This window comes from Nerophis lumbriciformis, linkage group LG01, assembly GCF_033978685.3.
Source record: "Nerophis lumbriciformis linkage group LG01, RoL_Nlum_v2.1, whole genome shotgun sequence".
NCBI classification, from domain to species: Eukaryota; Metazoa; Chordata; class Actinopteri; order Syngnathiformes; family Syngnathidae; genus Nerophis; species Nerophis lumbriciformis.
Window position 1 is genome coordinate 14,470,001 of NC_084548.2, and position 27,500 is coordinate 14,497,500.

At 40.9% G+C, this 27,500-nt stretch overlaps 1 protein-coding gene across 11 annotated transcripts in view; it reads right to left on the reverse strand.

Annotated features, from left to right (window-relative positions):
* Nucleotides 1-27,500, reverse strand: part of prdm16 (PR domain containing 16) — a 755,270-nt gene that overhangs the window by 8,036 nt on the left and 719,734 nt on the right. For 7 of the 11 annotated variants that reach the window (XM_061975909.1, XM_061975901.1, XM_061975919.1 and 4 more), the window contains 7 exons: nucleotides 26,983-27,136; nucleotides 24,896-26,573; nucleotides 24,683-24,770; nucleotides 18,595-18,767; nucleotides 18,383-18,460; nucleotides 13,558-13,727; nucleotides 12,695-12,866 (listed from right to left, as the gene is read on the reverse strand). In XM_061975909.1, coding sequence (XP_061831893.1) covers nucleotides 12,695-12,866; nucleotides 13,558-13,727; nucleotides 18,383-18,460; nucleotides 18,595-18,767; nucleotides 24,683-24,770; nucleotides 24,896-26,573; nucleotides 26,983-27,136 — 2,513 coding nt within the window. The remainder of the gene's footprint in view (nucleotides 1-12,694; nucleotides 12,867-13,557; nucleotides 13,728-18,382; nucleotides 18,461-18,594; nucleotides 18,768-24,682; nucleotides 24,771-24,895; nucleotides 26,574-26,982; nucleotides 27,137-27,500) is intronic. The other 4 variants (XM_061975876.1, XM_061975885.1, XM_061975856.1 and 1 more) reach the window with 3 other exon arrangements.

Here is a 27,500-nt window from a genome sequence, read left to right on the forward strand (position 1 = left end):
GACCTTCGTATTGTGAGGCAGATGCACTAACCCCTCTGCCACCGTGAAGCCCTTGTTATTATTATTATTATTATTATTATTATTATTACAATAACTTCTAATTTGACTTCAATATCCATACAGTCTACAAACTCCGGGTACCGTCACTGTAAAGCGGCACCAAAATATTTAATGTTGGTGTTTCCAATCCCTTCATGTGACTCATTGTGGGGCGGTACAGCTCGGTTGGTAGAGTGGCCGTGCCAGCAACTTGAGGGTTCCAGGTTCGATCCCAGCTTCTGCCAACCTAGTCACTGCTGTTGTGTCCTTGAGCAAGACACTTTACCCACACTGGTTTAAAATGCAACTTAGATATTGGGTTTCACAATGTAAAGCGCTTTGAGTCACTAGAGAAAAGCGCTATATAAATGTAATTTTCTTCTCTTCTCTTCTTCTCTCTCTCTTCATGGGGACTCAAGAGAAAGAAAATCACAGATATTGTGTTAACAGTCCGAAGCGCCACTCCTGAGAGCACACAAACAACATGGGTGTCGACACACCGCCCTGGGGCACTTTTCAAACACCCTCCCTCATGATTAATTAGATGTTTCCTCGGTAAAAAAAAAACAACAACAAAAGTGTGCAAATGTGGCGGGCGTACAGTAAATGCGTATATTATGACTCCCCGCCATACTTGCCAACCCTCCCGGATTTTCCGGGAGACTCCCGAAATTCAGCGCCTCTCCCGAAAACCTCCCGGGACAAATTTTCTCCCGAAAATCTCCCGAAATTCAGGCGGAGCTGGAGGCCACGCCCCCTCCAGCTCCATGCGGACCTGAGTGACGTGTTGACAGCCTGTTCACACGTCCGCTTTCCCACAATATAAACAGCTAATGATCGAGGGCGAGTTCTTGGTTTCTTATGTGGGTTTATTGTTAGGCAGTTTCATTAACGTCCTCCCAGCGCGGCAACAACACACAACAACAGCAGTCAAGTTTTCGTCTACCGTAAAGCAGTTCGTCTGCCGTAAACAGCAATGTTGTGACACTTTTAAACAGGACAATACTGCCATCTACTGTACATGCATATGTGACCCACCCATAATGTGTCACATTTTTGTGTTGATTTATTTTATTTATTTTGTGGTTTGAATTCGTTTTTAGAGCTGTCATTACACATTTATCAGTATTCACATTGGTCAGTAGGGGGCAGTAGGGCGTTTCTTCCCAATTGAATGCTATCACCTGCAGACCGGAAGTGTTTTGTCATTCTGATGAGCGCGACCAGTCTGTGAACAATTGAAACGTCCTGTGTGCTTTTTCCTCCTGTATAACAGGTTAGTTTTGGTGAATCAACTCACTGAATAATATCCATGTGATCTTTATAAGTTTAAGTACACATTCTGATGGTGGAGCCTAACTCTAAAGTGTTTGTGAGTTGTAGTTTGTATTTGTGAATGAATCCAGTGCACAGCTGCAGTAATCGATACAAAAAGGCGACGTGAGTGCGCAATGTTTATATAGGAACTTCTGATCCTAATTCAGACTCCCAAATTAGAGCTCCCGTTTTCTTATTGATTTTATAATGTATATTTGTATAATGTGTGTGTTCTGAAATAGTGACAGAGAATAGAACAAGGATGGACAATTCAACCCTTAACTCAACAATGAGTAGATGAGTGTTATGTGTGTTTATATGTGTAAATAAATGAACACTGAAATTCAAGTATTTCTTTTATGTATATATATATATATATATATACATATATATATGTAAATATATATATATATATATAGCTAGAATTCACTGAAAGTCAAGTATTTCTTATATATATATATCGTAACCACGCCCCCAACCACGCCCCCGACCACGCCCCCCACCCCCCGAAATCGGAGGTCTCAAGGTTGACAAGTATGCTCCCCGCCATCTGTACAATCTCCATAAAGAACCCCCCGTTGCCCCCGCCATCACCCCCAGACCACATGACATGGCTCATGATATCATTTCCTGTGGGACAGCAAAGTTACCCTTTTTTTAAATTTTTTTTTAGGTCGCACAGTGGACATTTATCAAATGAGACAAGATTACCTCTGGGGAAGTGCATAGGAATGGCTCACACACTGCGGGTGGGTAAACGTGTGTGTGTGTGTGTGTGAGGGGGACGAGTCCTCTTTCAATCTAGATTAAATATCATTATAATCAAATTGCCAGGCTGGGGAAAAGTCCATGCCTGTGTCCAGGGAAAGAAGCTCTGACATGGCGGGGCTCCCTGGGCTTTGTCATTTAGTCTAAACACGTCAACGCGCTGTTTGGGTTAGTGGGCGGGGGGGTAAGGGTATGGCGGATGGATGGGTGGGGGGTGAGGCCTCCATCATCAGTGGATCTCCCGGATCAACCTGAGTCACCCCCTTAGGGTCCTAATTGGCAGACATGAGTATCCCAGTCCCAGATGAGGGACCAGCTTCGACTTCCCATATCACGGAAGTCGACCTATGGCAGGGATTCTCAAACCGTGGTACGTGTAACAGCTCCATCTAGTGCAGGGGTCGGCAACACAAAATGTTGAAAGAGCCATATTGGACCAAAAATACAAAAACAAATCTGTCTGGAGCCGCAAAAAATTAAAAGCCATATTACATACAGATAGTGTGTCAGGAGATATAAATTGAATTAAGATGACTTAAAGGAAACTAAATGACCTCAAATATACCTACAAACGAGGCATAATGATGCAATATGTACATATAGCTAGCCTAAATAGCATGTTAGCATCGATTAGCTTGCGGTCATGCAGTGACCAAATATGTCTGATTAGCACTCCACACAAGTCAATAACATCAACAAAACTCACCTTTGTGCATTCATGCACAACGTTAAAAGTTTGGTGGACAAAATGAGACAGAAAAAGAAGTGGCATAAAACACGTCCTAGAAAGTCAGAGAAAGTTATATATGTAAACAAACTACGGTGAGTTCAAGGACCGCCAAAATTAGTAGGACAAAACGGCGCTCGCCAAATACTCGAATCAGTGAGGCATGTTTGATATAAACCATACTTGCCAACCTTGAGACCTCCGATTTCGGGGGGTGGGGGACGTAGTCGGGGTGGGACTGGGGCGTGGTTGGGGGCGTGGCTAAGAGGGGAGGAGTATATTTACAGCTAGAATTCACCAAGTCAAGTATTTCATATATATATAAACTATATATATATATATATATATATATATATATACAGTATATATATATACAAAAAAAAAAAAAAAAATAAATAAAAATAAATATATATATATATATATATTTTTTTTTAAAAATATATATATATATATAGGGCTTCACGGTGGCAGAGGGGTTAGTGCATCTGCCTCACAATACGAAGGTCCTGAGTAGTCTTGGGTTCAATCCCGGGCTCGGGATCTTTCTGTGTGGAGTTTGCATGTCCTCCCCGTGACTGCGTGGGTTCCCTCCGGGTACTCCGGCTTCCTCCCACTTCCAAAGACATGCACCTGGGGATAAGTTGATTGGCAACACTAAATTGGCCCTAGTGTGTGAATGTGAGTGTGAATGTTGTCTGTCTATCTGTGTTGGCCCTGCGATGAGGTGGCGACTTGTCCAGGGTGTACCCCGCCTTCCGCCCGATTGTAGCTGAGATAGGCTCCAGTGCCCCCCGCGACCCCAAAGGGAATAAGCGGTAGAAAATGGATGGATGGATGGATATATATATATATATATATATATATATATATATATATAGCTAGAATTCACTGAAAGTGAAGTATTTTCTTATATATATATATATATATATATATATATATATATATATATATATATATATATATATATATATATATATATATATATATATATATATATATATATATATATCAATCTATCTATCTATCAAGAGGGACAGAGACAGCGCACAGTGCATGTGGATCACATGTTACCATGGCGAGAAAACATGGAGAGACTGCCAGTTATCTAGTCTCCACCAGTTGCAGAAAATGTGCCATCAGTACAACTGGACAGTGCTGTTTCAGTTTCATCATCAGGATTCAAGGGCTGCTGAGTTGCCATCATCAGAACCCAGATTACCCCCCACAACAAAAACCCCACCAGTGATCCGCAGGTACCCAGAAAGGTTTCGAGTACCACCACAAAAAAACTGAATCTCTGAAGACAGTATAAAAATCTGTGTTAAAGATGTACAAATACTGTTTGTATAATAAGTTCAGTACTATAAAAAAAAAAAGAATGTGGCTTAAGTACAGTTATTTATTTGAGCTGCTGCATTTTTTGGTTGGGTTGTTTATTTATTTTGAGTAACTTCTACATTTATAAAAGGGGAGGAATGTAATAGAGTGATCTGTGTTTGTCTGTTGCCATCTCCTGGTGAATGTTGGCTATAGCGTACTGGGGTTACTTTTTGGTTGGCCAACGATTTACGTGGTGTTGCGCACCTGACGTCAAGTGTGTGAGTCTGTTCTGAAGTCTACAGTAAAGAGACGTACTTCATCCCCTCGCCTGTTTATTGCCTCCAACTCAATATATTACAACAACATTGCTCCATGCAGACCCTCCAGGTCCGCATGGAGCTGGAGGGGGCGTGACCTCCAGGTCCGCCTGAATTTCAGGAGATTTTCGGGAGAAAATTTGTCCCGGGAGGTTTTCGGGAGAGGCGCTGAATTTCGGGAGTCTGCCGGAAAATCCGGGAGGGTTGGCAAGAATGATATAAACCGTGTGCAATTAGGGAGGTTTGCGTCATGTTTGTCCTTCTACGGAAACCATATTAAAACAATTTTTCATACATTTTTGAAAAAGCTCCAGAGCCACTACGGCGGCGCTAAAGAGCCGCGGGTTGCCGACCCCTGATCTAGTGGCACGCCAAAGAATCACTTCACTAAATATTCAAACATAGTGTTACTGATTAAACTGTGCGTAATGTTACAGTAGCCCAAAAACATGAAATAAAATATCTGCCTTGTTTTTAAATGAATACTTAGGCCTACTACGCTACTACTAATAATGAGGGACCAGCTTCGACTTCCCATATCACGGAAGTCAACCTATGGCAGGGAGTCTCAAACCGTGGTACGTGTAACAGCTCCATCTAGTGGCACGCCAAAGAATCACTTCACTAAATACTCAAACATAGTGTTACTGATTAAACTGTGCGTAATGTTACAGTAGCCCAAAAACATGAAATAAAACATCTGCCTTGTTTTTAAATGAATACTTAGGCCTACTACGCTACTACTTATAACAATAATATATTTTATTTGTAAAAGCACTTTACACTGAGCAAACAACCTCAAAGTGCTACAGTGCATTAAAAAAATAAATAGAACAGCCTAATAGCTAGAACTATCCATCCATCCCATCCATTTTCTACCGCTTATTCCCTTCGGGGACGCGGGGGGCTCTGGAGCCTATCTCAGCTACAATTGGGCGGAAGGCGGGGTACACCCTGGACAAGTTACCACCTCATCACAGGACTAGCACACATATATCTAAAAAAAAAGGCTTTTTTTTAAAAATAATGTTTTTTAAGCCTTTTTTAAAAGCATCCACAGTCTGTGGTGCCCTCAGGTGGTCAGGGAGAGCGTTCCACAGAGAGCAGAGAGCCCGGTCTCCTATTGTTCGGAGCTTTGTTCTCTGAGGTTGGAGGAGGTTAGCCTGTCCGGAGCGGAGGTGTCGTGTGGAGGATTTGGGGGTGAGCAGTTCTGTACTGTATTTTGGTGGTCATTATGGTGGCACTTAGTTTTTTCTGGTGGAAAAAGTTCGAGAACCACCGACCTATGGACTTGATCGTGCTCATTAGCACTGCAGGGGTGCAAATATCCAGTCGTACTCAAACGGGAAAGCGTTTTTTGTCGATATTTTCACGCACTTCTAAAAATGGTGTTTGCAAAGGCACCTCGGAGCAATCACAAATAGTCAGGCGTGAGCGTGTGTCACTCAAAAGCAAATAAACACGGAGAGCCGTCCGCTGCATGGGAGGACAGAAAGAGCGACACTTAGTCTGAATTACTGATATTAAAGTGTCAGGCCGCGGTGGATGAGACTCGGTATTGATCCCAGATGGCAGCCATGCTGGATGAAATGCCACAGAGTCTGCTGGCTTTAATGTGTGTTGACAAGAGGAAAAGGGGACCGGGGGGGCCGGGGGGGTGGACAGACAGACTGTGAGACTCGGGTATGTTTACGTCAACCGAGTAAAGAAAGGTGAACGCTTGCTACCTTGACTTTTGTCAAGTTGTGCATGCAGAGGACTTTAGATACTTTAGTATGGCGCACTTTGTAATAAAAAAAAAAGATTCATTGTCTTATGATAACTTTGGTTAGTCAAACCAATTTTCATCCTCATAGGGCCCCTTGCAAAAGTGAAACCATAGACCTGTTCATGTATAATCGCCTCATGGTATTCCTACAAAGTCAGCCCTTGATTTGATCGTCATTTTTTACCGACACACTGATGAAAAAATTGCTTTGGAATCAGAAGTCGATATGACACGCAGATATTAAAGTTTGGATTTGGAATAACTTGTTGCTTCAGCTGCGTGCGGTACAATGTTAAGGGTGTAAAATATCATTTTTTAATTTTATTTCTACATATTTTGCAAAGTGGGCTGGCTCAGGGTGGAGGACAGAGTAAGACAACTTGCACTGAGCCTAGTCTATAAAATCCGCTACACTTCCCTGATACCGAAGTACATGTCAAACTACTTCCTTAACGTAAATGACCGCCATAACCACAACACCAGGGGGAGCTCCACTAACCAAGCTAAACCCAGATTCCGATCTAACAAAGGTCTTAAAGGGGAACATTATCACCAGACCTATGTAAGCGTCAATATATACCTTGATGTTGCAGAAAAAAGACCATATATTTTTTTAACCGATTTCCGAACTCTAAATGGGTGAATTTTGGCGAATTAAACGCCTTTCTATTATTCGCTCTCAGAGCGATGACGTCACGTTGTGACGTCACATCGGGAAGCAATCCGCCATTTTCTCAAACACATTACAAACACCGAGTCAAATCAGCTCTGTTATTTTCCGTTTTTTCGACTGTTTTCCGTACCTTGGAGACATCATGCCTCGTCGGTGTGTTGTCGGAGGGTGTAACAACACGAACAGGGACGGATTCAAGTTGCACCAGTGGCCCAAAGATGCGAAAGTGGCAAGAAATTGGACGTTTGTTCCGCACACTTTACCGACGAAAGTTATGCTACGACAGAGATGGCAAGAATGTGTGGATATCCTGCGACACTCAAAGCAGATGCATTTCCAACGATAAAGTCAAAGAAATCTGCCGCCAGACCCCCATTGAATCTGCCGGAGTGTGTGAGCAATTCAGGGACAAAGGACCTCGGTAGCACAATGGCGGCAGTTTGTTCTCGCAGACGAGCGAGCTAAACCCCCTGGATGTCTTGGCTCACATCGTCCCTTATGCCACCGAAGATGATCAAGAGAAGAATATCGACCCTAGCTTCCCTGGCCTGCTGACATCAACTCCAAAACTGGACAGATCAGCTTTCAGGAAAAGAGCGCGGATGAGGGTATGTCTACAGAATATATTAATTGATGAAAATTGGGCTGTCTGCACTCTCAAAGTGCATGTTGTTGCCAAATGTATTTCATATGCTGTAAACCTAGTTCATAGTTGTTAGTTTCCTTTAATGCCAAACAAACACATACCAATCGTTGGTTAGAAGGCGATCGCCGAATTCGTCCTCGCTTTCTCCCGTGTCGCTGGCTGTCGTGTCGTTTTCGTCGTTTTCGCTTGCATACGGTTCAAACCGATATGGCTCAATAGCTTCAGTTTCTTCTTCAATTTCGTTTTCGCTACCTGCCTCCACACTACAACCATCCGTTTCAATACATGCGTAATCTGTTGAATCGCTTAAGCTGCTGAAATCCGAGTCTGAATCCGAGCTCATGTCGCTATAGCTTGCTGTTCTATGCGCCATGTTTGTTTGAGTTGGCATCACTATGTGACGTCACAGGAAAATGGACGGGTGTATATAACGATGATTAAAATCAGGCACTTTGAAGCTTTTTTTTAGGGATATTGCGTGATGGGTAAAATTTTGAAAAAAACTTCGAGAAATAAAATAAGCCACTGGGAACTGATTTTTAATGGTTTTAACCCTTCTGAAATTGTGATAATGTTCCGCTTTAACTCATTCTCTTTCTATGCCACATCAATGTGGAATGCGCTCCCAACAGGTATAAAAGAAAGGGCATCTCTATCCTCCTTCAAAACCGCAATAAAAGTACACCTCCAGGCAACTTCAACCCTAAACTAACACCCTCCCTGGATTGTTGTTAATAATCAAATGTAAACAATCAAATGCAGATATTTTTCTTATGCCTTCTGATCTCTCTCTCTCTCTCTCTATGTCCACTACTTGCTGTACATATCCTACCAAGTCAGACCTACACGGTTTCAATATACATTTCTTTGTTCTCAATTGTTGATGACTGATGATAACAACCAACCCTAACCCCCCCCCCCCTCCCAAATTGTAAATAATGTAAATAATTCAATGTATACACCCTGATGATTATCTTGTGTGATGACTGTATTATGATGATAGTATATATGATAGTATATATCTGTATCATGAATCAATTTAAGTGGACCCCGACTTAAACAAGTTGAAAAACTTATTCGGGTGTTACCATTTAGTGGTCAATTGTACGGAATATGTACTTCACTGTGCAACCTACTAATAAAAGTCTCAATCAATCTCAATCAGATGCCAGCTGTGGATCATGTCCAACATAGGACTCACATGAGTGCAAGATGTATATTTTTTACCGTTACATTGGCTATTTTATTTATTTACATTTGTTTGTTTTTTCCCATGTAAACGAGTGTTATTATGTTTTAATAAAGCGTTCCATAAATAAAATATTATTACCGTATTTTTCGGAGTATAAATCGCACCGGAGTATAAGTCGCACCTGCCGAAAATGCATAATAAAGAAGGAAAAAAACATATATAAATCGCACTAACTATGAAAAAAACTGCGACTTATAGTCCAAAAAATACGGTACTACCGATATGAATGAAATTAGTTTATTTCGGTCATATAATCAACCATTTTGTGTGATGAATTTAACAGCACAGATTATACATATTAACAATCATACACACACAGAAAGAAAAAGAATGACCGAAAAAGGAATACACTGAAGCCAAGGCTTATATTTGCCTATCCTATACATTCACTGAAAATTAGATTGCCTGGAACATCGACGTTCAAAAAAAATCAATGGGATGAAAGTAATCGTTGCTATACTTTTCCATTATTTCACCTTTCAAGGCTGTCTTAAACCTTAAAGGCCTACTGAAACCCACTACTATCGACCACGCAGTCTGATAGTTTATATATCAATGATGAAATCTTAACATTGCAACACATGCCAATACGGCCGGGTTAGCTTACTAAAGTGCAATTTTAAATTTCGCGCGAAATATCCTGCTGAAAACGTCTCGGTATGATGACGTCAGCGTGTGACGTCACGGATTGTAGAGGGCATTTTGGGACAGCATGGTGGCCAGCTATTAAGTCGTCTGTTTTCATCGCAAAATTCCACAGTATTCTGGACATCTGTGTTGGTGAATCTTTTGCAATTTGTTCAATGAACAATGGAGAAAGCAAAGAAGAAAGCTGTAGGTGGGAAGCGGTGTATTGCGGCAGGTGTTGTGCCGGATAACGCACCCGCGCCGTAGAATGCACCCCTTGACTGTTGTGCCGGATAACACAGCCGGTGTTTCATTGTTTACATTCCCGAAAGATGACAATCAAGCTTTACCATTGGCCTGTGGAGAACTGGGACAACAGAGACTTTTACCAGGAGGACTTTGAGTTGGATGCGCAGACGCGGTACCGTGAGTACGCATGCAGCTGCGGCTTTCAAATATTTGATCGCTTGCCCGTACGTGCGTGCCGCTATGTGCATGTCACGTACGTAACTTTGGGGACTTTGGGGAAATATATGTGCTGTATGAACTTTGGGGAGGTGAACGGTACTTTGGGCTGTGGGATTGAGTGTGTTGTGCAGGTGTTTGAGTTGTATTGGCGGGTTATATGGACGGGAGGGGGAGGTGTTTGTTATGTGGGATTAATTTGTGGCATATTAAATATAAGCCTGGTTGTGTTGTGGCTAATAGAGTATATATATGTCTTGTGTTTATTTACTTTTAGTCATTCCCAGCTGAATATCAGGTCCCACCCGCCTCTCACAGCATCTTCCCTATCTGAATCGCTCCCACTGCCCTCTAGTCCTTCACTCTCACTTTCCTCATCCACAAATCTTTCATCCTCGCTCAAATTAATGGGGAAATCGTCGCTTTCTCGGTCCGAATCGCTCTCGCTGCTGGTGGCCATGATTGTAAACAATGTGCAGATGTGAGGAGCTCCACAACCTGTGACGTCACGCTACTCGTCTGCTACTTCCGGTACAGGCAAGGCTTTTTGGTCAGCGACCAAAAGTTGCGAACTTTATCGTCGATGTTCTCTACTAAATCCTTTCAGCAAAAATATGGCAATATCGCGAAATGATCAAGTATGACACATAGAATGGACCTGCTATCCCAGTTTAAATAAGAAAATCACATTTCAGTAGGCCTTAAATAAAGAACTACATGTCTTCAAGTCATATCTGAGCTTGTTCCACCATTTAACTCCTAAAACTGAAATACATTTGTATTTTATATTCGTTCTCACTTTACATGTTTCAAAAATCAATACCCCCCCGTAAATGATAGTTTTCTCCTCTTAATTTAAATAACATAAGAATACAAGGCGGAAGGCTGTTGTTCTTTACTCGAAACACAATTTCCATTGTTTTTAAAAACACAATATCTGAACATTTTACCACATTAGAACTTATGAATAATGGATTGGTAGGTTCATAGTAGCACACTTTGTGCATTATTAAAATTTTTGAAGTTTAATTATTGGGTCTATGTTTTGTTTTATAAACAATTCCTCAAACTTCAACACACTATGTTAAATATGGAAAAATAAAAGAATAATATAATATATGCAGACATTTCTTATTCAGCATGCGTCTTACTTTATAAAGAATAGCAATGGATTTGGATGTTTCCCTTTATATATTTAATATGCAGTTTCCAACATAATTTATGATCAATTATTATTCCCAAGAATTTAGTTTCATATACTCTATCAATTTCCACTTGATTTAATTTTGCTTCACAATTTGTCCTTGCACCACTAAACACCATATGTTTAGTTTTCTTATCATTTAATGATAACTTATTAATATCAAACCATATTTTTAGCTGAAGCAACTCAACCTCTATTATCCTCAACACTTCCTTCATTATACTGTGTATTTCATTTTAAAAATAAACACGGAACATAGTTGAATATTTTCTATTTTATTGTCACTTTTTTTCATACAACTTCCATGTCCAACTTTTCTAAAATGTTACGTCCGCACGAACAGGGGCGTCACTAGCTTTTAAGGACAGGGGGGGCTTAGCCCCCAGGAGATGCACAGGATGCGAGCAAATGTTACGCACGAGCACAAAACTTCACAAATGGCTAACAAAGACTTAGAAATGATTCATTGTTATTATTATTATTTTAAAAAAATGCACGGGACAAAATGATGGCAATGAAAATGATGGCTTTTAACCATTTTTTTTCTTTTTCTTTTTATGTATTTATTCATTTTACATTTTATATTAAATGTCTTGGTTTTTCCTCACTCTGAAAATCCTATGAAATGTTTAACAAGCCATCCTATAATAATACAACAGCTATTAATGTAACAATACAATAAAACAAACATATTTAATGATGTTTTTTTCATTATTTTAACAATAGGCTAATGTATATTACTTTATATAGATTCTACAAAAAACACAAAATTTAAAAACTAAATTATTTACAATTGCACACACAAGGTTTTGTGCAGCTTCACTCATTGTAAAGGAAGATAATGTGCTTCGTACACCTGCAGGACCGCAAGAAAGGTCGCAGAGAAAATGCGGACTGGAATTTGAGTGATGTGGGCATTTTCTATATGAACAAGTGGAATGGACTGGATACCGACACACTAAAGGGGCTCTCTACCTTACGCTACGAAGTGAGGGGAAACTGAGTGAATAATAACAGGTTATATGATTATTTATTTAAACTCATATTTGGGCCACTTTATAATGAATATGTCGGCATGTATTTGTAAAAAAACAAAAAAAACACACCAAATTATTTAGGGGGGCTTAAGAATATTTTATATAAAATAGGCCTAACAACGCCAATGAGCACGATACAGATTTTGCAGGAGAAGACGTGCCAAACCACTTTGAGCCACCAGAGGGCGCCAAACGACAAGCGCTTAGAATTTGTGCAGCCTGCAACTTGACCTGGAACTCTCAAGAGTGCATGTCCTGTTGTGTCTTTTGAAAGTCATGCACACCAACTGACCACTTTATTAGGCACGATGGAGTTACAAATCTGCCTTTACAAAAACTATTAATGTTGAGTTTGGAGTGAAACTAATTTGTGTCATTGCGGCTGCCGTTTGTCGTGATGTAAAGCTGCACTACATAGTACTGAGATATACTCGTATTACTGTGGTTGACTTATTTAGCTGCATCAGCATGAACATATTCGACACAGCTTTATGTGAACAGAATATAGACTGCACTTTTTTTTTTTTTTTTTACCTCTTGTCCGTAGAGCTGGAGGCCTGGTTCATCTCACTGTTGGAAATGAAGTTACGGATTTCTGAGAAGTACGAGTCCTCCTTCTCATCTAAAAGTGCATGATTGTCTGGCTCGGAGTTTGGCGAGGAGACGGTGGTTCCTAAGTTGGAAAGCATCCCAGACTGTTGGCTCACTGTTCGGGGGGGGGGGGGGGGGGGGGGGGGGTAAGTGCACAGACATACACATTAACACACGTTAACACACAGACGCACACATTGAATGTATGTTTGGTTGAATAATTCTTAGACATGTGCTATATAACAACGTCGGAAAAATGTCAAATATTACAAGGGTTAATGTAAGCAATGGTGTCATCTCGCTATATCATCAGGGAGATATTAACATGTGCTATGTTACATTGGAACTCAGCAGGATTTCTGTATAATTTGTACATGAACTGTAATAATAACATATTTTCTTTTGAAAAAAAAAAAAACATGCTGGTGTCACGGTAATTTACCAGATTTTAATGAGGAGAATAAAATGACATCTTTTTAAAAAAAATATAAAGCAAATAGAATTCTTGAATGAAAGCTTTCAATTCACTTCAAAAACGTCATCAAAGTGACTTCCATAGCGGGCATAAAAAGGCTTTTTTTGGCAACGCAAGAGGAAAAGTAAGTGCAAACTCTTGAATTAAGTATCTTTCCCCTCTTTTTTTTTTGGGTGTTTACGTTTGTTTGCCGCACTTCACGAAACATTTATTGAGGGCAACACTTAATAATTTCCAAATGGGTAATGCGTGCCATCCATTAGTCAGTCTATTAACAAGACCCAGCTAAATGACTCCAATGGAAAGTGGATTTAGAGAGAGAGACCCCTACCAGGAATGTTCTCATGCTCGTGCTTCTTGAGATGGCGGTCCAGGTTGGTTTGCTGACCGAAACAGCGGTTGCACAGGTGACACTTGAAGGGTTTCTCCTTGTTGTGGATGTTGCGAACGTGGCGTTGCAGGTTGGACGAGATGCTGAATGAGCGGTCACAGTACTTACACCTGCCAGGACACACACACACACACACACACACACACATCATGACATCTTGCCTTTCTGGTTTTGCAAATAAGAATACATAGAGAGAAGCACAGCAGAGAGAAATATGAAAAATGGCATACTTGACACCAAAACTACACTTTTTTTATACCACTATTCTGTTTGGGGTCAATGGTGAGCTGGAGTCTATCCTCGGTGCCTGGGAATCATTATGATACTCAATCGTAACAATTATTGGTACTTTTGTGTGTGTTCATGTGCTAATAAATGTTAATTGTTTAATAATAATCCTTTTTTTATATCTAACATTTGACCCTGAGCTCATAATAATGAACCTCAGTTGTTATAACTTGGTTTCTTAGGCTTCTGAGGCACATTTGCAAGTACTATGTAGTAGACTTTGCATGCAGTTCATGCAGTAGTGTATAAACCAGAAGTGGTCTGCGGCCCCCAAGGTCAGTTTGCTAAATATAAAAATGAGCAACATTGTTTTTTTAATGAAAGAGACTGCCATTCTAAATGTGTCCACAGGATGGCGGAGCTGCAATTCAAGTGTAACCAGGGGCGTCACTAGCTTTTAAGGACAGGGGGGGCTTGGCCCCCAGGAGAGTGAACGTAGCGCACGAGCACAAAACCACACAAAATACTAACAAATACTTAGAAATTATTCATTGTTATTATTATTTTAAAAATGCACGGGACGAAATGAAATGCTCCCCGGGACGATGGCTTTTAACCATTTTTTTTCTTTTTCTTTTTATGTATTTATTCATTTAACATGTTATATTAAATGTCTTGGTTTTTCCTCCCTCTGAAAATCATATAAAATGTTTAACAAGCCATCCTATAATAATACAACAGCTATTAATGTAACAATACAATAAAACAAATATATTTAATGATGTTTTTTTCATTATTTTAACAATAGGCTAATGTATATTACTTTATATAGATTCTACAAGAGTGATGTGGGCATTTTCTTTATGAACAAGTCCAAGGACCGCAGGCAAGGTCGCAGAGAAAATGCGGACTGGATTTTGAGTGACGTGGGCATTTTCTATATGAACAAGTGGAATGGATTGGATACCGACACACTAAAAGGGCTCTCTACCTTAAAGTACCAATGATTGTCGCACACACACACTACGTGTGGTGAAATGTGTCCTCTGCATTTGACCCATCCCCTTGTTCACCCCCTGGGAGGTGAGGGGAGCAGTGGGCAGCAGCGGTGCCGCGCCCGGGAATCATTTTTGGTGATTTACGCTATGAAGTGAGGGGAAACTGAGTGAATAATGACAGTTTATATGATTATTTATTTAAACTCATATTCGGGCCACTTTATAATGAATATGTCGGCATGTATTTGTTAAAAAAAAAAAAATAAATAAATAAAATAAAAATATATATATATATATATATATATATATATATAACACCAAATTATTTAGGGGGGCTTAAGAATATTTTAGAGGGGCTTGAGCCCCCCTAAAATAGGCCTAACAACGCCAATGAGTGTAACCCATGTCTACGGTGTTTAAAGATGATCAGCTGCTCCTGTTGTGGAGCAAATTGTAAATTATCCACTCAACAAAACAGTAAGATACAAAGACTTAAGTCAACTTGAACATCATCTTTTTAGTTAGAGTTCCATGCAGCGCTTGCAATTGGTTGAATGCACGATGCGCACCCTGAACTCCATTGTAAAAATGTGTGTTTCTACATTTGTTGTGTTTGTTCTGTTTGATGTTACGCCTAAATCTGCTATGGACACATTGGTTAAGATTGTAGTTTTGTCACCTTGACTTCGGCTATGGTGTCATTTTGATTGTTTTGTTTATATCATTATTTGAATATTTGATGAATGAATGTGCTGTGGCAGTTGCGAAGTTCACCAATGCGGCGGTTTGAGGAAGCACTTGATTGCTTTTTCAAACGTCTTTAATGGTGAACTGCCAACATGACAAGGCTAAATAAGAAGTGCTTAAAGCTTAATTGCTGTGAGACAAAATCTAAGTTCATTGTGTTCTCATGGTGTTTTTCATTAAAATATTCAACACTCTTGAAGTGTTTTGCCAAGAGGATTATTTGTAATGTGTACATTATGTGCTTGCTCTATTTTTGGCCAAAATAAGACAAAAAAAACAATCTGAAGTTGTCTTTATTTTAAAATTTTAATGCAATGACTTTACTAGTCCAGTATAATAGATATTCCTCCATGTGGTCCCTGGGCTAAAATGAGTTTGACACCCCTAAAGTGTGTTGCTTAGCCAGGAAGTAGTCTTTGCCATTAAGACGAATGTGCCACACTTCACTCTTTTCTTACCCTACAAAGTTGTACTATAAGTATTGTATTTACAACACACCATCTGTTGGATTGTAATGTGCATCTTTTAATTGGAGTTCTGATTAGCAAAATTTAGAGCTGGTAAAATCGCCATGTAAAAGCGCTAATGCTAATCAGTAGCACGTAAATGGCAAATCCAAAGTAGATTAGCCTCAAGCTAACTTATTTCACTTGCTATTGAGCGACGTTGATCAGGCATGTTTGCTTTGTTGCCATAGAAAACGGCAACATAACCTAGATGGAGTCTGCTACCAATATGCTTGTTTGCCTGCCAAGTGCTTGAGCCGTGCAACTGGATGTGACGTCGTGTGCAACAAAGCTACTGAAATATGACACAGTTTGATTTTACCTGAGTCAAAAAAGAACCAAATTTGCTACATATCCTTAGCATGACATACAATAATTGAGAACAACTGGGATAATTAGACACTCTAAATCAGGGGTCTTTAAAAAAAATTAAAAATTTTTTTTAAATTATTTATCTAATTAATATTTAATTTTTTTACCTCAACTGTGTTCTTTGGAGTTTTTCCTTGCCTGGATGTGGGTTTGGCTCAGGGGGTGTCGTTGTGAGTTTGTGAAGCCCTTTGAGAATCACGTGATTGCGGGCTATATAAACAAAACTTTGATTGATTGATTGTTATTGTGCAATACTAAGATGTTCAAATAATACAGTATAGCGCCGCTATTTGCAGACTGGCAACTAGCGCGCTAATCACAAGCTGGGAGCTAGAGTGCTGATCGCCAGCTAACAAGAATACAACTATATATATATGTATATATATATATATACTGTATATATAGTCGAGGTTTCTGTGGTTTATCCGTTATACAGTGCTCAATACCGGGGTAGAGCGGAATATACGTTAGGTCAGGAAAAAACACAGAGGCTATTTCATCCCTACATCTCTGCTCTTCAGGGCAGGCTTGTAAGGATGAAATAGCCTCTGTGTTTTTCCTGACCTAACGTGTATATATATATATATATATATATATATATGTATATATATATATATATATATATATATATATATATATATATATATATATATATATATATATATATATATATATATATATATTAGAGATGTCGATAAATGCTTAAGAATGTAATATCGGAAATTATCGGTATGGTTTTTTTTATTATCGGTATCGTTTTTTTTTTGTTATTGTTTTGTTAATATTCTGGTTCCTACATTATATATCAATATATATCAATACAGTCTGCAAGGGATACAGTCCGTAAGCACACATGATTGTGCGTGCTGCTGGTTCACAAATAGTACTAACCTTTAACAGTTAATTTTACTCATTTTCATTAATTACTAGTTTCTATGTAACTGTTTTTATATTGTTTTACTTTCTTTTTTATTCAAGAAAATGTTTTTAATTTATTTATCTTTTTTATTTAAATTTTTTTTTTTTTTAAATGACCTTATCTTCACCATACCTGGTTGTCCAAATTAGGCATACTAATGTGTTAATTCCACGACTGTATATAATGGTATCGGTTGATATCGGTATCGGTTGATATCAGTATCGGTAATTAAGGGTTTGGTCAATATCGGAATATCGGATATCGGCAAAAAGCCATTATTGGACATCCCTAATATATATATATATATATATATACATATATATATATATATATATATATATATATATATATATATATATATATATATATATATATGTATATATGTCTTAAGGTTATCCAAAAAATAGTGCTCGATACCGTAGTAGAGCGCAATATATGTATGTGTGGGAAAAAAATCACAAGACTATTTCATCTCTACAGGCCTGTTTCATGAGGGGGGGTACCCTCAATCATCAGGAGAGAAATCTCCTGATGATTGAGGGTACCCCCCCTCATGAAACAGGCCTGTAGAGATGAAATAGTCTTGTGATTTTTCCCCCACACATACATACATATATATATATATATATATATATATATATATATATATATATATATATATATATATATATATATATATGTATATATATATGTATATATATATTTATATATATATACATATATATATATATACATACAGTATATATATAGACATATATACATTATTGAAATAATTATCATATATGTATATATTTTTAAGTGTTCATACAGGTATGAGTGTTTGTCTATGTGCCCTGTGATTGACTGGTGAGTAGTTCAAAGTCACCCGAAGCCAGCTGGGGTAGGCTCCAGCTCACCCGCACCCCTAATGAGGACAAGGTATAAAAAAGGATAGATCTCTCTGGGAGAGAAACCCCCATTAGACTGCAGAATAAAGACAAATGAACTCTAAATACCTGTATGGCTGTTCCCCTGTATGCGTTCGCAAGTGTCTGGTGAGGTTTGCCGAGCGGGGGAAGATTTTCCCACAGTACCTTCATGGGAGAATCGGTAAAAAAAAAAAATGCAGGAAGGGGAAAGAGTAACACAGACAAAAATATTTATTTTACCATTCCTGCAACACACACCCACCAAAACGTAATATGTGATAAGTTGCGGCCCCACTGACCTGCAGGCATAGCGCTCCTTGCCCTTACGGAGGATTGCTTCCGAGAGTGAAGGCGGGGGCGAGCGGAAGTTGAAGAGTGGGTGAGTTGAATGCTGCAGCGAGTTGGGCGGGACGTCCAGTTTCAGGGCACCGAAGCTCTCCAGTTTTTCTGTCATGCTCTCCATGGCAGACATCTGGTGACATACACCAAGTCACATTAGGGCAGTGTTTTTCAACATTTCTGAGCCGAGGCACATTTTTTTCATTGAGGCAAACCACTAGCAGAAAACATTAAAACATGAAACTCAGCAGCCGATATTGACAGTAAAAAGTCGTTCTTGTAATTTTTGGATATAAATTCAAACCATAACCAAGCATGCATCACTATCTTGTCTCAAAGTAGGTGTACTGTCACCACCTGTCACATCACGCCGTGACTTATTTGGAGTTTTTTGGTGTTTTCCTGTGTGTAGTGTTTTAGTTCTTGTCTTGCACTCCTATTTTGTTGTTGATTGTCATGTCATGTACGGATGTACTTTGTGGACGCTGTCTGCTGCTCCACACGCTGTAAGTCTTTGCTGTCGTCCAGCATTGTTTTTGTTTACTTTGCAGCCAGTTCAGTTTTAGATTCGTTTTGCATAGCCATCCCTAAGCTTCAATTCCTTCTCTTAGCGGCACTCGCCTTTTGTTTATTTTAGGTTTAAGCATTAGATACCTTTTTACCTGCCCGCCGCCTCCCGCTGTCATCTGCATACTGTGATCACAACAAACCATGTTCCCGACATCTACAAAGCAATTAGCTACCTGCTGCCACCTACTGATATGGAAGAGTATTACACGGTTACTCTACTCATTAGGGAGACACTAAGTGGATGCAACAGTATTGCTTCCCGCAACCCTTCGCTCCTCCTGTTCTCCACATCTTCACTTCTCCTATCAGGCCGGCGGACGCTTAAACAAGCCATTGGAGAGTTCCACATGTGCCGCACTATATAGTTTGAGAACCCCAACGGATAGCTGCTTCCCGCTGAGAAGCATGTGAACAAAGGGGAGTTATGTAGGAGTTTATTTGCCAAAAACAGCTTACATCCTTCCTATTTTAGCGAATACGGGATGGGAGAGACACGGGGACAGACACTCCGTCGCGATGTGTTTACTCGCAGTCTGAGAACAAGCAGAGGGTGGGGGCGGGGGGGATGAGGGAGGCGATCCTGTCATAAGACCGAATTAGAGGTGGCATTGTGTTTGAGTCACTGGGAGGCTGAGACGTGCTTACACACACAATACGGTGACTAAGAAGCTTAGAGTTTTAATAATCAGAGAAAACTTCCTGGGGACATTAGGACCAATTTTCCAAACTGTAACCCGCAAAGAAGCTTGTTTGTGGCTTCAGTTGCATGTAGGGATGCAACTGTTGATTATCTTGGCAATTTATCAATTAGTTTGTCCGATTAATCAAGTAATCGGATAAAACTCACTTCACAGCCTCAATGTGTATTTTAAAGAAAATTGTCAATCCTCAATCTTCATTCTTTTTCTTTTTTTATTTCAAATAAATGCACATCATCAACATTGAAACTACACTTTTGATATAAAAAAAAAACTCTAATAAAACTAACTAAAATAATCCGCTGTTCGCCGGCAAATATATCACGGCAACCACACACCATTGCGTTAATGCATACTTGCCAACCTTGAGACCCCCGATTTCAGTGAATTCTAGCTTTCTATATATATATATATATATATATATAAGAGAAATACTTGAATTTCAGTGTTCATTTATTTACACATATACACACACATAACACTCATCTACTCATTGTTGAGTTAAAGGTTGAATTGTCCATCCTTGTTCTATTCTCTGTCATTATTTTTCTAACCATGCTGAACACCCTCTCTGACGATGCATTCTGCTTCTTCTCCTTGTTGTGTGCGCAGTTGTGCACTGCACTCTCTAAAAGCCCTAGATGTTATTGTCACATATGCATGTACAGTAGATGGCAGTATTGTCATGTTTAAGAGTGTCACAACATTGCTGTTTACGGCAGACAAACTGCTTTACGGTAGACGAAAGCGTGACTGCTGTTGTTGTGTGTTGTTACCGGGCTGGGAGGACGATAATGAAACTGCCTAACAATAAACCCACATAAGAAACCAAGAACTCGCCCTCCATCATTCTACAGTTATAACGTGATTGGGCAGGCACGCTGTTTATATTGTGGGAAAGCGGACGTGAAAACAGGCTGTCGACACGTCACTCAGGTCCGCCTGAATTTCGGGAGATTTTTGGGAGAAAATTTGTCCCGGGAGGTTTTCGGGAGAGGCGCTGAATTTCGGGAGTCTCCCGGAAAATCCGGGAGGGTTGGCAAGTATGCGTTAATGTGCGCTCTATGTCTAGAACAGTGGTTCTTAACCTGGGTTCGATGGAACCCTAGGGGTTCGGTGAGTCGGGCTCAGGTGTTCGGCGGAGGTCAAGACACACCCGACTCATCGTGTAAATAAAAGCTTCTCCCTATCGGCGTATTACGGATACGGCAACAGCAGAAGTCAGACTGATTTGCAGGTGTGTAATTTGTTGTGGGTTTATGCACTGTGTTGGTTTTGTTCTTTGAACAAGGTGATGTTCATGCACGGTTCATTTTGTGCACCAGTAAAAAAATATGGTAACACTTTAGTATAGGGAACATATTCACCATTAATTAGTTGCTTATTAACATGCACATTAGTAACATATTGGCTCTTAACTAGTCATTATTAAGTACTTATTAATGCCTTATTCGGCATGGCCTTATTATAACCCTAACCCTCTAACCCTGGCCCTAACCCCGAACCCTAACCAAATAACTCTAAATTAAGTCTTTGTTACTTAGAATATGTTCCCCATACTAAAGTGTTACCAAAAACATATAACTTTGTCTTGAATTTGAAAAAAAAACATAATTTTATTTTTCACTAAAGAAGGGTTCGGTGAATGCGCATATGAAACTGGTGGGGTTCGGTACCTCCAACAAGGTTAAGAACCATTGGTCTAGAAACTATGTACCGGTATTTAAGGTTCCGTGCACTCAATGCGGTACGGATGTTATCAATTTTTATTAGTTAAAGTTAAAGTTAAAACGTTAAAGTACCACTGATAGTCACACACACACTAAGTGTGATGAATATATCCTCTGCATTTGACCCATCCCCTTGTTCCAGGTGAGGGGAGCAATGAGCAGCATCGGTGGCCGCGCTCGGGAATAATTTTGGTAACTTAACCCCCAATTCCAACCCTTGATGCTGAGTGCCAAGCAGGGAGGTAATGGGTCCCATTTTTATAGTCTTTGGTATGACTCGGCCGGGGTTTGAACTCACGACCTACCGATCTCAGGGCGGACACTCTAACCACAAGGCCACTGAGCAGGTGGTAGTTACTCTCAAACAATTAATCGAAGCGACAGAATATAAATCTAAGGTTTTTTCTAATCAAATTAATCGATTAATCGTTCCGGCCCTGGTTTCCAGCAAGCACAAGACATTGACACAACGCTGATTATACGCACATGTCCTTTAAAACTGACTTTGAAACAACGTTGCAAAATAGTTGCATTTGTAAACTCACGACCTGCCGATCTCAGGGCGGACACTCTAACCACAAGGCCACTGAGCAGGTGGTAGTTACTGTCAATAAACGATTAATCGAAGCGGCATAATATAAATCTAAGCTATTTTCTAATCAAATTAATCGATTAATCGTCGCGGCCCTAGTTCCCAGCAGACACAAGACATTGATACAACGTTGATTATACGCACATGTCCTTTAAAACTGACTTTGAAACAACGTTGCAAAATAGTTGCATTTGTAAATGGAGACAATGTTGATATCTGACCTTGGATTCACATTGTTGGTTGAAAAATGACCACATTTCAGTGGTCAAATCAACGTCACAACCTGACATTGACTAAACGTCAGGAAGGATGTTGTTTCAATTGTCGTAAAATATTGGTTGGAAAATTACGAAAATTCAACGGTCAAATCAACGTCAGAACCCATTATTGATTAAACATTGTCAAAAAGTGTCATGTCTGTGTGATCATGTTTTGTTTTAGTCATGTTCGGTTTTGTTTTTGGACTTTTTGTGCACTTTTGTTTGTTTTGTCACCATAGCAACCATTAGTTTTCACCTGTCACGTCACGCACCTGTTTCACGTTTTGAGTCACGCACCTGTTTTCACTAATCATGTCTGTAGTATTTAAGTTCATTGTTTTCAGTTTGTCTTACTGGCGACATCCCACATTTATGCTCTGCACATTCCTGACACTTGGTTTCATGTCCATCGTTCATGCTGCTACTTTAGTCCAAGCCAAGTAAGTTTTTGTTTATTAATGCTATAGTCTTTTGGTTTCATAGTTTGTTCTCCGCCACTGTGCGCGATTTTCGTTTGTACTTTTTTGATAGTAATAAACAATCATGTACTTACATTCCCGTCTCGCCCGAGCCAACTTTCCCAAGGACCAAGTCATGACAAAAAGCATGTTGGTTCAACGTTAGGTTTAAGTTGCTCAAGGTCAGGACCTAATTCAACAAGTTCTCAACGTTGTTTTAATGTCTTGTGCCTGCTGGGTTATGTGCTATGGCAATTGGTCATGGCAAGGTTTTTTATTGCAACATCAGAAGGGATTCTGACCCAAATTGAGTGAAAATTTGCTGTAATAGTCATGACAGTGCATGGTACATAGACCCCCTTTTTAGACCAGTTGATCTGCCGTTTCTTTTCTTTTCTCCTCTGCCCCCCTCTCCCTTGTGAAGGGGGGGGACACAGGTCTGGTGGCCATGGATGAAGTGCTGGCTGTCCAGAGTCGGGACCCGGGGTGGACCGCTCGCCTGTGCATCGGTTGGGGAAATCTCTGCGCTGCTGACCTGTCTCCGCTCGAGATGGTCTCCTGCTAGCCCCACTATAGACTGGACTCTCACTATTATGTTAGATCCACTATGGACTGGACTTGCACAATATTATGTCATTCACATCGACGTCCCACTGGGTTGGGTTGTGAGTTTTTCCTTGCCCTTATGTGGGCTCTGTACCGCGGATGTCGTTGTGGCTTGTGCAGCCCTTTGAGACACTTGTGATTTAGGGCTATATAAATAAACATTGATTGATTGATTGATTGGTAAGCTGCTTGCTAACTTTTTCAAGCATTGGACTAATTTCAGGAGAAATGGTCTACAATTGAACAACCAGAAGAAACCTAAAGGTGGCATGACCTAAAGATGATGCGAGGCACACTGTTCTTTCACCTAATTCATTGTTTCATCAATTATCATTTTCAAAAGTCAAACATAAATCTGTTATAGAGCAACCCTTTCCTCTATTAAGCGGTCAATACAATCACTGTACCATATATTTGCAGCATCTCTAGAATCTCCACGGCTGACTAATGCAAGTGTTCATCAGTCCGCATATGCGGCAAGTCGCATGTATTGCAGAGTCACAGTCAACAGATTTCCAGGTCAGATTAAACCGTTTCCCCAACAAGAGCCCCTCATTCTACTGGACACAAACACAGGATGTCCTTGATGGACATGGTGCTATTATCTAGCCAGCCAGCCCGCCACACAGAAAAAAATAAAAACTTGGAGGAGGTTGAATTATTAGCAGGCCTGTGGGCTCCCAGTGCGTGAAACAATGCCATGGCTAAGATTAGCCAAGCGAGGCATTTCGCTACCATTCAAATGCTTAGTATTCCATTTTTTTATTAGCATTAATACTATCATTCTTAACAATCAAGATTTGTACAGACAGCCACAGGGCCTGGGGACCGAGGAACAATGCGAGTGATTATCAAAGGGACTGCAAGACTGTCTTCTAGAAAAAAGGTAGAAATGACTAAGTCCACAGGCGCCATTCGATAAACAAAGGAAAAAGTCATACAGCCCTTGAGAACATCACTTCAGCGGTGAGGAATAATGGTGCATCAATTTAGGTTTGAGCAGCGTGGGATGCAGAAGGGGAGCATATTCACATAATACTGAAAATACCAGCTAATATCTGGTCACATTTGGTAATAAGGTGCGCATTTTCTGAAAGTGTAGGTTTTCTAGAAATGTGTGTAGGTGTACTGTACCTGTGGATGAAAAAGTTGAGGTGAGGGCCTAAGGAACTTCTCCTTCAGAGCTCCTACAGGGTCAAGTAGCTTCCTCTTCTCCACCCTGCTGGACAAACAACGAGGCAGAGGGTTACGTACCAAGGTCAGAGATCATCGGATCAAGAACACCGTTCTCGACTAACATGGTTTATGTGTGAGTAGAGGTTAGTCGTCCAATCGGAGCAGAAATACCTGTAAATGGGGTCCATGAAGAAGGCGGAGGGTTTGGCGTAGTGTAGAGGCGGCGGTTGGTGTGGATGTGCTTGCGGTAGCTGGTGAGGTGCCATAGGGGACTGGTGCAGTGACTGGGAATGGGCATGTGGAAAGCCGAGAGCTTCATCCTTGATCGACACCCCTTTTCCAACTCTGTAGACGTGGTTGTTTTGACCGTGGGGTTCGGGCGCCATGCCATTGTGACCCACTCGGCTTCGGCTGTTAATGCTGAGGTCCAGCGGTTGTTCTTCACCGCTTGATAGTATTGAAGGACCGCTGCTGCTCCCAGTATTAGTGTTTGGATTTGAGGGTTTACTAGGAGATGGAGGAGATAACTTGCTCTCCTTGGGCTTTGTGCTGAGATCAAATGGTGATTCTCCCGTCGGAGCCGATGCAGCACCAAGAGCACCAGAAACCATCTTATGCAGTTGCTCACAAGGTGACTTAGGCTCCCCCTTAAAGAACAGGCCAGAGGTGAGGGCACCTCGATCTGTGCTAAATGGGTAAAGGGAGTTGTGGAAATTGGGTAGGAACTGGAAGGGAAACATGGAGTGGTAGGGCAATGGACCCATCTTCTTCTCTTGATGGAGGCCTATAAAACCTGGACCAAAGTATTTCTCAGCAATAGAAGCAATGGCTTTGATGGAATCAGTGGCCGCGTTAGGATTCATGGTGGTGGGCGGGAGCGCTTGCTCGTCAGGAGGAGGGAAAAAAGAGTGCTGCGTTGATGCAGAGGACAAAAAGGGACGATCGATGGAGAGATTGCCTGAACTGGACACAGCTGGTAACACTGTGCTGTTGGTGTCGTCTAAGCGGTGTCCATCTTGATTTGATAGGGCCACGGATGACTTCCTTCTTTTGCCGTTGCGCTCACGTTCACTGTCTCCATCGCTCTCCAAGTCGGAACCATCGCCGGAGGCCGTACCAGTTGTCGTGTCCAAATCCGTTCCGCTTGTGGTATTGACGTCTTCGAGGTCGCTGCCATCTGAAATGTCTGCCATCTTGGATTTGGGTTTCGCCTCTCCACCAGAGGATACATCCAGTTTAGTCTCACTATCTTTGTCCTCAGCCAGGCTTTTACTGTTGCCTCCATTACTGTTTGTGGAGCTAACCAAGGACAAAGGAGGGCCGTCTAGAGGACTCTGAGGGAGCTTGACCTCTTGAGTGCTGCTGCCAAGGGGCGTCTTCATCATAGAACTCGCTGGCAATAAGGGCGGTCGTGGATAAAGCGAGGGGGGAAAGATGCCTGGGAAACCGTGAGGGAGGGATGGGAACCCATGAGGTCCTGGCGAGAAGGGCAAGCCAGCATGAGGGTGAGGTCTGGAAGGAAAGTAGTCAGTGAAGCCTAAACCTGACTGGTTCAGACCAGTAAGGTGGGGGTGGTGGGACTTAGCCTTAGCAATGATAGGGCTGGAGCTCATGGGGATCCCGGGATTGAACATCCCCGTTGGAGAGCCGTAATGGTTTTTGCCCTCGCAAAAGCGGCGGTGCTTGTTTAGGGAAGAGGTAGTGCTGAACAACTGGCCACAGTCTTTACACTTTATCTGAGTGCGGCAGTCAGCGTGCATGCGCTTGTGGCGACAGAGGTTGGAGAACTGGGTGTAGGATTTGTGGCACACCTCACCTGGGGGTACAAGAAGACGCAGCCCATCAGGGCCTGGTTAAACCCTTTTTAACACTGTCTCTAACTGTGTAAACCAAAGTATACGCAACACAAACAACGCATGTGAATGCAAATCTGGGGTGAGAAATTGCTTTGGCTATGGGTTACGGGTACAGCGTAGACTCATTTTAGTCCATTGTAGAGTACAGTGGTACCTCCGGTTTCGTGTGCCCCACCTTTCGTAGCAATCTGTTTTCTACAAAAGTATATCGTACGGCCAAACATTGTGCCTAACAAACTAATCTGTTTGTGCGCGCTTGTGCCATTCTGCTGCCTCGATTGCCCATACAAAGAATTCCACACATTGGTTGATAATTGATCAATGCAAATGCACATAAACTGATGTGTGTGTGGTTCAAAACACGCGGTATCGGATCAAAAAGGGTAACGGACTGTGACTTACAGATAAAAGGTTTGACACTGCTGTGGATGTGCTTATGCTGTTTGAGCCCTGATGAGGTGGCGAAGGTCTTTCCACATTCAGGACAAGTATGAGCTCTCGCCCCCACATGTTGGGAGCGGATGTGACGCTGTAGGTTGCTGGGATCTGTGAACACCTGAAATGCACAATAATGTAGAATCACATGAATATTTTACTTGAACAGCACAATAACGATACTTGAATTATTATGATATTTATCCACACAAGGTATGAACCTCGCTATAGAAATACACTATATTGCCCAATGTATTTGGCCACCTGCCTTGACTTACATATGAACTTGAAGTACCACCCATTTCTAACCCATAGGGTTCAATATGATGTTGGTCCACCTTTTGCAGATATAACAGCTCCAACTCTTCTGGGAAGGCTGTCCACAAGGTTGCGGAGTGTGTTTTTAGGGCTTTTCGACCATTCTTCCAAAAGCGCATTGGTGAGGTTACACACTGATGTTTGTCGAGAAGGCCTGGCTCTCAGTC